This window comes from Aphidius gifuensis, linkage group LG2, assembly GCF_014905175.1.
Source record: "Aphidius gifuensis isolate YNYX2018 linkage group LG2, ASM1490517v1, whole genome shotgun sequence".
In the NCBI taxonomy this organism is placed as follows: domain Eukaryota; kingdom Metazoa; phylum Arthropoda; class Insecta; order Hymenoptera; family Braconidae; genus Aphidius; species Aphidius gifuensis.
In genome coordinates, this window is record NC_057789.1 from 13,742,851 (window position 1) to 13,754,876 (window position 12,026).

The 12,026-nt window shown below is 28.9% G+C and overlaps 1 protein-coding gene and 1 long non-coding RNA gene across 10 annotated transcripts in view; one reads left to right on the forward strand and one right to left on the reverse strand.

The window, feature by feature from the left end:
- The window catches only part of LOC122849085, a 77,776-nt gene that overhangs the window by 53,730 nt on the left and 12,020 nt on the right, over positions 1 to 12,026 (reverse strand). For 2 of the 9 annotated variants that reach the window (XR_006373501.1, XM_044147663.1), the window contains exons 1-3: positions 6,120 to 6,308; positions 4,610 to 4,738; positions 4,143 to 4,463 (exon numbers count right to left, since the gene is read on the reverse strand). Coding sequence is in view for 8 of the 9 variants with exons in the window: in XM_044147663.1 (XP_044003598.1) it covers positions 4,143 to 4,463; positions 4,610 to 4,633 (345 nt within the window). In the remaining variant the exon portion in view is untranslated. Of the gene's footprint in view, positions 1 to 4,142; positions 4,464 to 4,609; positions 4,739 to 6,002; positions 6,090 to 6,115; positions 6,362 to 12,026 lie in introns of those variants that run through there. The other 7 variants (XM_044147662.1, XM_044147657.1, XM_044147656.1 and 4 more) reach the window with 7 other exon arrangements.
- On the forward strand, positions 6,371 to 9,786 carry LOC122849160. Its single transcript, XR_006373511.1, has 4 exons — positions 6,371 to 6,487; positions 6,561 to 8,173; positions 8,239 to 8,428; positions 8,505 to 9,786. It is a non-coding gene; the product is annotated as an uncharacterized LOC122849160 (long non-coding RNA).

The following is a 12,026-nucleotide window of genomic DNA, read 5'->3' on the forward strand; positions in this document are numbered from 1 at the left end:
AATATTATTTAACATTGGCTCTTATGGAGGTTTCAACCATTTTTTTCGGATAGAAAAAATGATGAAACAGTCTTGAAAATAATCACATATATACTAGAAACCGAGTTTTATTAATTGCGCGAAAAAGTTTCATATGTTGATCGGTCAATTAATGAGTAATTAATTATAAACTATGCAAAAATTAGATGTGGCAACGTATGGCATGTTCAAACACACACACACACACACACACACTCGCAGTCCCATATATTGTATACGGTGCGCACGCGCTTTTCACTTTATTTTTTTACAATGTAGCCAGATTTCAGTTTTGTCTGTGACGTCAGAAGCGCCCCGCAACACCCGCAATGACTTCGTGCATAACCTCCTTAAGAAGTACTATGTTGCATAGTCAAGTCTAGAGTTCGTTAAATCTACTATGTTGCATGTTGAGGTTTACGATGTTCAATAGTACATTGCATTATATTCTATTTGTATTTTCGATTAAAAAAATCAGAATTATTTGTTTATTTAAAAAAATAATGTTGAATGATTTATAATAATTATTATTACGTTTATACATGTTTCCCAACTTGACTATTTTTTGTCCTAACTCGGGATTCGAACCCGGGGTTTTGCAGTTGAACTCTGGATGGTTTACCGAAATAGCTATTCAGGTATAAAACAGTAATGGAATCGAAAATGTCTATATATATTTATTCCCTTCTTTCATGCTAACATAGTAAAACCAACTACAGACCTAATAAATTTCACCATTTGGTATATAGTAACAACTAAGAGTTGCATAGTACGTTTTAAAGGTTTCCATAGTACGGTTCATTTCTCCAAATGTACCGCCACGGTCATGGTTAATTTTAACACACAACATATATAGTGAAAAGTATTACGTCTATGGTTGTTCGTAACATTGGTATAGTGAAGACTATCTATTGAACAAGTAAAGTCTACTAAAACTATATAATGAAAACGGGTTTGACCTCAGCAGATTAGTTTTTACTATGTTACTATAGTAAAATTTGAAGTTCACATAGTAAAAAAAATTATAAAAAATAATATGTTCAATGATATTTCCGAAAACGTCTTCGAGGACGTGCACTGTAAAAAAATAATTAGTTACTATAGTATCGATCGATACTCTTATTTTTTTACAGTGCACTTTGAATCAACTCAATATACAATAAACAAACCAATTAATTATATTTAGTGAAATAATAAAGTGAATATATTATGAGAATTTAAGCCAAAGTGTTTGGATTTATTTAGAGTGTTATTCTTTTTATTTCAATTTACAACCTATTATCCCACATCCTTTGATAGCCTTTGCTTTATTCATAGCGTCAGAATCATTGCATCCTCCTTTTTTTGATGTGTAAACATCTTTAGGCGCGGATTGGGTATGGAGTAAAAGGAAAAAAACATAGAATTTAGACGTCAGATCCGGTAATGGATCTGGACAGGAATCCATTTTCTGTCAGTCTACATTGCCCCTTGCAGTGCCATGGTAATCGGTCGGTAACCGTTACCACCAGGCGTTCTATAGTACAGATGAATTTAAATGCGATCGGAAGTATTCATATATTTATTTATTTATTATTATTATTATATATATATATATATATATGCCGTTGTATATGTTAATATACAAGTATTTTATTTGTATTTATTGGTTATGCTTAAGCAATAAAAATGGAGTTGAAGTATGGAAAAAACGGATATTTTCCGGTTATATATCTTATAGTTATTAAAATAACGATTAATTCTAAAATTTATTAATATCAAATAAAAAAGCTCGTCAAGGAGAAAAAAATGCTTCGATAAAAATTTAGATAATAATTTATAAATTTCAATATATATATTTTTTTTGCAAATATAATAATGGCAGTCGATAAAACTCTTTGAGTAAAAAAAGAAAGTTAAAATAAAAATTTCAATATATTAAATTTTTTTTTTTTTTTTTTTAAACCGCTAGGATTTTAACTGAGCCACTAGATTTTCTACATAGCCGCCAGACTTTTTACTGAGTCTCAGTTATAACCAAATATATTTTTATCAGCTTAATTTTCCCTTCAGCTACATCTTTTCCTTAGCTAGATTTTTTCCTCAGCTAGATTTTTTACTTAGCTTCATTTTTTACTCAGCCGCTTGATCTTCTACTTAGTCTTAATTATAGCCAAACACACAATATCTACATAATTTTACCAGCTTAATTTTTCTCTCAGCTACATCTTTTCCTTAGCTGAATTTTTCCTTAGCTATATTTTCTACTTAGTCTCAATTATAGCCAACTAAACAATACCTACATATTTTTCCAGTCAAAATATTTTACTTAGCTACATCTTTTCCCTAGCTCTATTATATTAACAATTACGAAACAAATAACCACCAATACCATAAAAATATCGATAACACGAAAAATATTCGGAATATATTAAAAAATTTTATTTGAACTTTTTTTTCTACTTGATGAGTTTTATCAATCGTCATTATAAAATTGGGAAAAAAAAATCGATATATCGAAATTTTAGAATCATTGATTATTGAAAATTACTGAACAACAATAATTGTATGAAAATAGAAAAAAAATAAAATAAAAACAAACAATATTTTTATAAATGAATAAAAAAAAATTTGTTTAAATGTGTACTTATTATTATTTTGTTCAATTACAACAACACGCCGAAGATGTTTACACATAATAAACCCGCGAGTCTAGATAGCTCACAAAATTTTTTTTTATTTTATAACTACCTATTCTAAAGAATTTTGACTTAATATCATGTTCATTCAAAAAATTTATAATTTTCATTTTTAATTGTTTGTACACTTAAGCTGAGATAAAAACTATTTGAGTTGTGTGACTAATTCTATTAATAGAGTAAAATAAATAAAGCAAAATAATTTTTTTTTTTATTATTAAATCACAAAATCTGTAGCAATTTTTTTTCTGTGTGTGGTCAGGTGAATTTGAAAAACAGAAATAAATTCTTTGCCTATTATATCCGGTTATGTCTCTGGTCAAGATTGGGTCAGGCAACCCTATTCAGGATTTGTTAAGGTACATCTTGGATTGAATCAGGTTACTCTATTCAGGTTTAGTTAAGTTATCATGGTCCCGTCCGGGTTAGTATTCAATCAGGTTTTCCTGAATTATAAGTGAGTTTAGGGGTCCGCTGAACATTTTTCCACTTTTAAAAAAATTTATTCATTAAATTATATCATTATTATGATTGTTAATCAGAAGAAAAAAATTATAAAATAATTCATTCAATAATATCATATGTATTTTTTCTTCCAATTTGTGCACCGAAATTTTAATTGTTATTAACTTTTTTATAAATTCAAGCTGAAACTTAGAAATTCTAAAAACTCAATTGACATTTCCACTATCGTAATCTATGAATGCGATAAAATCATACCCACTATCAACAGTTAGAATGCCCGAGCGTACCAAGGTCTGTCAAGTCTTTATTTTTTTTAGAAATCCTGAATTCCACAAAAAAAATTTCTAGTTTATATATAAGATAAAAATTAATAAATAAAACGAAAGATGCTCAAGTGTACGTTTCCTAGCAAATTCTTTGTCGAATTTTCTGTTTATTGACTTGAATTGATTATTGGGTTATTCAAATTGATAAATTTTTTATTCAAGAAAAATCAATATTTTTTTGAATTCAGTAAAATGTCATTTCATTATAGCAAATTTCTTCGTAACTTTGAATTTCTCGCTTTGATTTGAAGCAATATTTTTCTCAAATTGGAAGAAAATTTAGATTGGAATTCATCACATGTTCTCTTAAATTAATTGCGTATTTCTCTTAAAAAATCGTAATCCGTTTCAAATTGAAAAAAAAAAAAAATTTCTCAAAATCGAATATTATTTCTCAATTTTCGGAAACTTTTTGCTTTAAGTGAAAAAAAAAAAAATTACCTGAGAAAACTGGCTAATCTACGGAACTTTTTTATCTGAATGTATGTTTCATAAAAAATCAGAGACATTGTTAAATTTTCTGTCCACAAGATAGATTTTACTATTTTAGCTCAAAATGTTCACCCGTACTATGAAGCATATAAAAAATTCACTTTTTTTTCCAGTAAAACTTAATGTTTGTCTTTTTCCGTCTATGTAGTCAATTTTCTATTACCTGATAGACTTCTTGTTGATTTCTGTGCTGCTGCTGCTGGATGGCAAGAAGCTTTTGAATACCGTTTCGGCTTCTATGCAGTTGCGCTTGTTCCTGGAGATATTGTTGTTTTGACTCAGGGGATAAACGTAATGATTCAACTAACGAAACTAGTGGTACTTGATTCGATGGAGTTTCAGAAAACTGTGACCGTGAATGAGTCATAGGTATCCATTCGCTTTTCGATACCTGCCTTGACCATCGATTACCTGTTGTAAAGTCCAGTCTCACTGCCAAACTCAGCCAAACGAAAAGAATCACTGGTAGATTTTGTCTGGTAATCTAACAAGTAGCAAGAAGAGCAGATAATCAATCTCAATTTAAAATGGTATCTGAACAGTTATTTTTATCAATAATGATGGTTATAGCTGAATGTCAAAATTTTTCGAAAAAGCAAAAACAAAACAGAATGATATAACTTGTCTCACCTGAATTGCATGGAAAGTAGCCATTGTATTGGAGTCGTGCGATGAACTATCTGAAGAAATCTTATTGTTGACTATAGAATTATCAATATCATTGACATTGACGTACGTAGAAAGTATGTAGTTTTAATTCTAGAACAGATACAAAAGCTTACTATTATAAAAAAAAAAAAACAAAATAACCTATAATTAGTAAATATGTGGTCATTAAGTAGTTATTTATTGAATATAAATTTGTTGTTGCTCCCACCACATCTTATAACCGTGTATCACTAAACATTATTCACAACAGTTTATAGAACATAACCGTGCAGATTGCGTATCTTAATGTAGCAACGTATTTGGAGTGAAACCAAGTCAGTAAACTATGGAATAATCAGATTTCGAAGTGAAAGAAGAATATTCTAAATAGATTATAATCATTTAAACCCTAAGAGCAGTTATCAAGAAAAAATGTTAAGAATTCAACCTTATGGAAATTACATTTAACTACTAACAACCTCAACAAAACATACTTATCCGACATCGTTGTATAATTAGTTTTTCTATTTATATTTAAAGCCGAGTAATCAACCGTTTTCTGAGTCTATTACAATTCGTATATAGCTAGCATTACTGATATTTTTGCATGATTAGTTGATCACGATTCACGACAGCTCTCACAAAAAATTGCTAGTCAAGTTCAAGCAGTTTCTCCACGTGGTATTTTTATTCATTCATTGATGCATCAGTATTTTAAGTTGCGTGCCTTCGAAGTATTCTAAACGTATCTATGTGAACGAAGAAACTTACTTTCTCTTTGTAGTTCATATAGTAATAGACAGAAAATTATCACTATCACAAAAAAAAAATAATTAACATTGGTCGTATACGACTTGGTACGACACGTATTGGAATGAGGTCACCTATCCTTCAATTTATCTTTCTCTTTCTTTCCAAGTGTTTTTAACCCGATTTAATTTTTCCATTCATTTATTACTTCAGTATTTAAGTATAGTGTTTTTTGAAAATTAATCAGGATAATTTTTAAGTTCCTACAGGAACCTGTCATGATAATCACTACGACGTTCGGAGCAAATAAGCAATGTGGAGTACGGTTGTATGAAACATTTTGTCTTTTAAATTAACATATTACGTATATAATTCTAATGTAGATAATGCAGATTAAAAGCCACTAAGGAGTTTAGAATTTTTCATGTTTTGATGACAAAAAACATTGAAAAGGGAACATGCTTCTTGTATATTAAAATTTTGTCACACTTAAAAATTAGAAAAAAGGCTAGCTCTAAACTCCCGAAATTTCATACAGGCTCAAATGATCTGATGGGAAACAAAAGATACAAAAGGTAAAAGTAGATCAGCAATAGAATTTCGCACAAAAGCAAAAAATTCTTACATATTGATCTTCAATTATTGTTCCTTTTCTTTTTTTCACATTGAAATCACAGAAAAAACCTTCTTCAAATTACACATAATAATATCTATAACTGCAAAAATAAAACAACTAACTTACTATATTGGCAATAATTTTGAGCTAAAATCCTAAATAAATCCAAATCCTCGAATTATTCTTAGTTTTTTTTTGGTTTGCCTTGCACTTAACTTCACCTATCACCGTTGATGACTACATAAAATGGTCTGTTTAATCTGCAGATATAATAATAACACACACCTATATAGTTATCTGTTCCGAACAGCCTGGAACTCTCGGACACTTTGGAATAACTCCAATTGAGTTGAATACCTATATAGAACGCCCCACCAGGAAATTTTAGATTGTCTTTTTTGTCAAGAGTTCTACCGACATCCGAAATCAGTTACTTCGAATGATGCACGGAGAAAACTATTTTACAAAAGTTGCTGTGCTAGCACAACACAATGGTAAAATATAAACAATTATGACTACGGTACGCTCAATAATGTATATATAAATAATTAATTAATTTTTTTTCAGTTATCAATTACGGATATATAAATGAAGACTGCACTATGGTAATTAAAATCTAAATTGAGTATAAGTCGTATGAAGTGATATAATAAGAATAAACCACAAATGGCTCTATCGATCGAAAAACGAACAATTAATGTTGTTTGATAACGAAAATAATAGAATAATATAAAAAAACTGTACAAATGATAAGTATCATTCAAATTATATGATGAAAACAAATTTAATGCCTGATTTATAAAAATAAAGGAATGATTCAACGTACATTGAGTTCTTTGTTATGTGATTATTAACTATCAGTATAGTTTTTTTTTTACAAAGTTGTATGAATTTAGATTCAAGATTATCGTAGAATTTTTCTACCAGCTTTTAGAAGGTTTAAAGCAAGGTCATACAAATATTCGCACTACTCTTCTTCCATGTTTCCGGTGTCAAAATTGAGTTAAGTAATATGTATCGAAGGTGGTTGGCTCTGTAAAAGTGTATGACGACGATGAAAGTTCCTTTTAGTAGGCCACTTTCAAGACGAGGTTGATCCACTTTCAAACCATTTTTTATCTTAAATATCAGGTCTCAATAGACCTATGGAATGTCACGTCTGGAATAACATAAAAATATGAAAGCACAATTGAATAAGTGACCGAAACTTGTGCCATGAACGAACCGGATTTTGAATTGGAGGTATTTGTATTTGTTCATGTGTAATATTATGACAACCTGTTATACTCGCGTTTGAAATTATTTAGTACACTGAAAGCATAACAGAAGGTTAGTCACACCAATGTATTTATCAGCCTTGCACCACTTCAGACATTATGTTCGTGCCACTTTTTCATGTTCAATCATTTTTCTTTCCTCCTTGCTTGAAATACCGTCTTATCCATTATGAAAATGATTGTTAGCTCTTGCTTATTATCACCAGCATTTTGCGTATAACTGCTACAATTATGCTCAACAACTCAACTATAATTAAAATTCATGTGATAGCACCAGAAAGTGTTGTTGAATATATATGGCAGCACATCCAGCATGGGCACGTGGAATTCTACTTGAGCTGACAAAGCCATTAGATGTAAAAATTGAAAATGAAGAAGTAAGAGGTCCTTAAAAAAAAACAAAAAATAAATGCTTTCGCACATTTAATAAAATAAATTCATGGTACTAGACAAAAACGTGAATTTCTTGTTAATGAATATAGTAAGTTTCAATAAGTAACAGATAAAGATATAAAAAAACAAAAAGATAAAATTAAAAAAGAGCTTAAAAATAAAAAAAATTAATCATCGTTAATAACACAATTCACACAAAAAATTAGAACAGAAGGAGTAAAGAAAAAATTGCCGAAAACTTGCGAGTGTCCTAATGGTGATAATCGCGAAGGTGCTGATGGTACAATAAAAAGATTAACTCGTAGTTAGAGTGAAAGATATGTAGCAATTTGTAAAGAACAAGAAATGAAAGAACGTGAATTACAAGAAAAATATAATGACACTGTATTTACTCTTGTTAAAAAAGTTATAAAAAAATCACAGACAAATCAATTAGAAACACTTAGAGTTTTGTTGGAAAGAGAAACAAATGCTGCTATAAAAAGACTTCAAACTCTTAGACATAGCAAGGTATATATTTTTATCTTTATTAATTTACAATTAATTTATACTAAATTTAATAATTTTTATTTAAGGTAAAATAATAAGCAGAAGTACACAAAGAAAAAGCAGAATTAGATCGTATGAAACTTAAAGTTGCTAAAATAACGGTTGAAAAAAGAGTCAATGAATGCACTAGATTAACGGAAATATATGAAAAAAAAATCCGAGTTAGAAATTGTGCATGAAAAAGTACGTTAAAAATTCGAAGAAGAAAAAAATAATGTATGTAAATGAAATTTATTTTTAATTAGTTTTTTTGTTTAATAAAATTATATTAACTTTGTTATTTTTTATTCAGGGTACATCAGCATTAAAAGCAGAGTATACTAGTCGATGTCTTCCAGTATTACCATCAGGAAAAAATGAATGATGATGTTAAATTAATTGAATCAAGTATTAATAGTAAAATAAGTGGAATTGAGAAACGTATACCAGGGCCAGATACAGGTTTAATGCATTAAAGAAATTGTTGATATGTGTCAGAAAAAAATGACAAAACAATATCTTGATAAAGAAATAAATTATTTAAACCAACATCACCATTTATTAAAACAACAATTTCATTAGACAGACCACCAAAAAGAGCGACATTTAATTTAGTACCAAGACGTGAGCTGATTTTACCAGCATCAAATTTCTCATAATTTCACCATCAAATCATTCATATTGTCTAACAGATTTCTTATGTGACAATGTCAACAAAAAAATTACAAAACGAAACTTTAAATTTATACAGACACTGATGATTTAAAATTGAGTGTAAAATTTGATGATAAAGTGTAAAAGATAATTTAAATAACCATGATAATGATGATGAAATATCATTATTCGGTGCCGAATATCAATAGCAACAATATCAAACCATTCAAATGACGTTGTTAAAAATTTGGAGCTGTTTATTTGGTTAAAGAAAAAATGTCACGTCAATGTTTTCTTATGAAAAAAATAATTAGAAATAATTTAATTTCGAGAAATCAAGTTGATCAAATATTTTCTGAACGTGATATTATGAGTTTTACTGATAATTCATTTGTCGTATCAATGTATTGATAATTTATTAATATTAGCCATATTAAATCAACTGATTTTGGTTCAAGTAAAATGGGTCAAATGTCATTGGCAACAAAATCATATGAAAGATATATTGATCGTGATACAACAGAAATTTCTGATGAACAAGTATTTAGTACACCAGAATGTATTGCACCAAAAATTACGTCAAGGTTATAGTAAACCAGGTAGTTGGTGGTCAATGGGAATTGTTTTGTATAAATTGTTAATTGGTTGTGTACTATTTCTTGGTAGTACACCTTAGGAATTAACTGCACATACTGTTAATGATAATATTGAGGGGCTAGATGAAGCAGATTGGCCAGTACAACCATAAGCTAAAGATATTATGATTAAATCTCATGATTCACAATTATTTCGTTGTTTTTCATCATATTGACCACAATCAAGAGAAATATCACAAACAAGACCATTAAATTTTAATGAACATGATAATAATAATTCAGCTACTAAAAAATTATTATTTAATAATAAACTTGAACATAATGAAGATTAAGTGAATGATTTATGAGCACCAACAGTTATTTAATTTGCTGAAAAATAAATTCATATATATCATATAATAAATTTATCCGAATATTATTGTGCCCGATTTAGAAAAAAAAAAAAAAAACTATTTAAAAAAAGAAAGAACTAATACTAAAATAAAATTTATGAAAAAAAAAGAAAGTGCTAATACTAATTTCATTATTTACCGTCATTTGTTTTATTTTATTTGATTCATTATCTTCGTTTTTGAATGTCAAATTTTGAAGTAAATTTTATTCAAATTTTTATTTCTTTTTAATATTTTCAAATAATGGATGATATCAAAATTCTGGGGGAAACAAAATTAGTTCATAATGGTTTCATTTATTTGCGGTCTAAATTACCAGTTAAAGGTAAAATTTATTGGGAGTGTCGAAGGTTACGTCATAAAGAATGCAAAGCAAGAGCGGTTACTGCATTCAATGCTGGAGAAAATGAACATTACTTTATACGTGAACCAACATTAGACGATCATGCTCATGTTCCCAACCAAGAACAGGTTGAAGCTAAGATTTTAAAAATTTCTTCAAAACGGAAGGCTTAGGACCATCCCCAGTAACCCCCATCTCAAATATTACGTGCAGAGCTAGCTGGACTGTCTGAGGGCGTCCTTGGCCAGCTACCTGAGCGCGATAATTTGAAAAAATCAATGCGAAAAATCCGGAGGTAATTTCTTTTAATTATCTTTTTTAAATACAATATTCATTTATTATTTTTTTAAGAAAAAATTTGCCACCAAATCCAGAAAGTCTTGCTGACTTGGGTACTCTTTCTGATCGATATCAGAAAACACTCACAGGTGATAAATTTCGTTTCAAAAATTAAAAATCGCTTTCAGCTTGTTGTTGGGAAACACCATCCTGACCTGTATTCCGCACTTGGTGAATTTCAAAAAGAACAAGCTGACGCAGAAATAATGATAGCAGAGCTGAGTCTAGGAAGAAAAGTCCGGGCTATGCCGAAAAGAAAATGGATAGATTTCTAGAAGAGAATAATGTCTCTTGTGGCTAGTTATGGATCGTTCGACGAGTTAGAATTTTTAAAAGCTATTGCACATAATATTGTAATCTAATAAATAAATAAATATAAATAAAATAATACACTTGAAAAAAATTCATTCGGGAAAAAAATACTCGGGCAAAATGTATTCAGGAAAAAGGTCATTCAGGACGGAGGTCATTCAGGAAAGAAGCCATTCGCGGAATTTGATTCGGGATAAAGGACGGCAACCTCTGGTATGAGGAAAAAAAAATCAAATGAACTAAAAATTAAAAAAAAAAAACAAAAACAAAAATTATCGACAAATTATGTGGTTGCTAAGCCTGAAGTTGTTAAATTACCAATTTCAACATTTTATTTATGTGAAAATACTGATCATAATGAAAATATTTGTCTGAAAATTAATCTTAAATAAAAAAATATTTGTGTTATTTTGAAAACACTAAATCATCAAGTCCGAAGGAATTCAAATTTGATAGTAAAAGACAGAAAGAAAATGATAATGATCAAGAAAAAGGTAGCTTTGCATCATCATTAAATAAATTGCAAGAAAATTCATCAAGTCATTCAATAAGTTAAAGTCCAATCGTAACAACAACGACAATGACAAAAACAACAGTTGATACAAAAAATCATGATGATTTTATTATGGAATGGCTCAATAAAGATATTGAAAATAATACCAATATGATATAATAATAACGAAGAATAAAATAATAACAAATGATAGCACATTAGTATCAGCAGAATTGAGTAAAAATGGGATTAAAAAAAAAAAAATGTTCAATTTACAGTCATTTACAAAAACAAAAAAAAATTGTTTTTTTCTCACAACTGGCAGTATAAATTCTTGTAAGATCTATTAATATTTTTCTGTAGATGCAGTTAATTCAGACATTGGTATTTGTCAGTGAATTTATCACTTAAAGCTGCTGCTTGTGATATTGGTCTTATTAAAAAATTATTATTAATAATATCAAGACCAGGCAGACTTTTGGAATATTTAGAATTTGATCCAAAAGAATTTTATTATTTGATCGAACAAGCCAAGACAAGTTTTAAGGGATAGCTATGGTATAAAAGCAGATGTTCCGCCATTCATTATAAGTAAATTGTCATTAAAACGTGACCCAACATCTGATCTTTAAGAAAACATTAATAAATTCAAAGATTTAACAAGTTCAAGTGGTAGTAATACCGAAGTGATATCATCAGCTACATA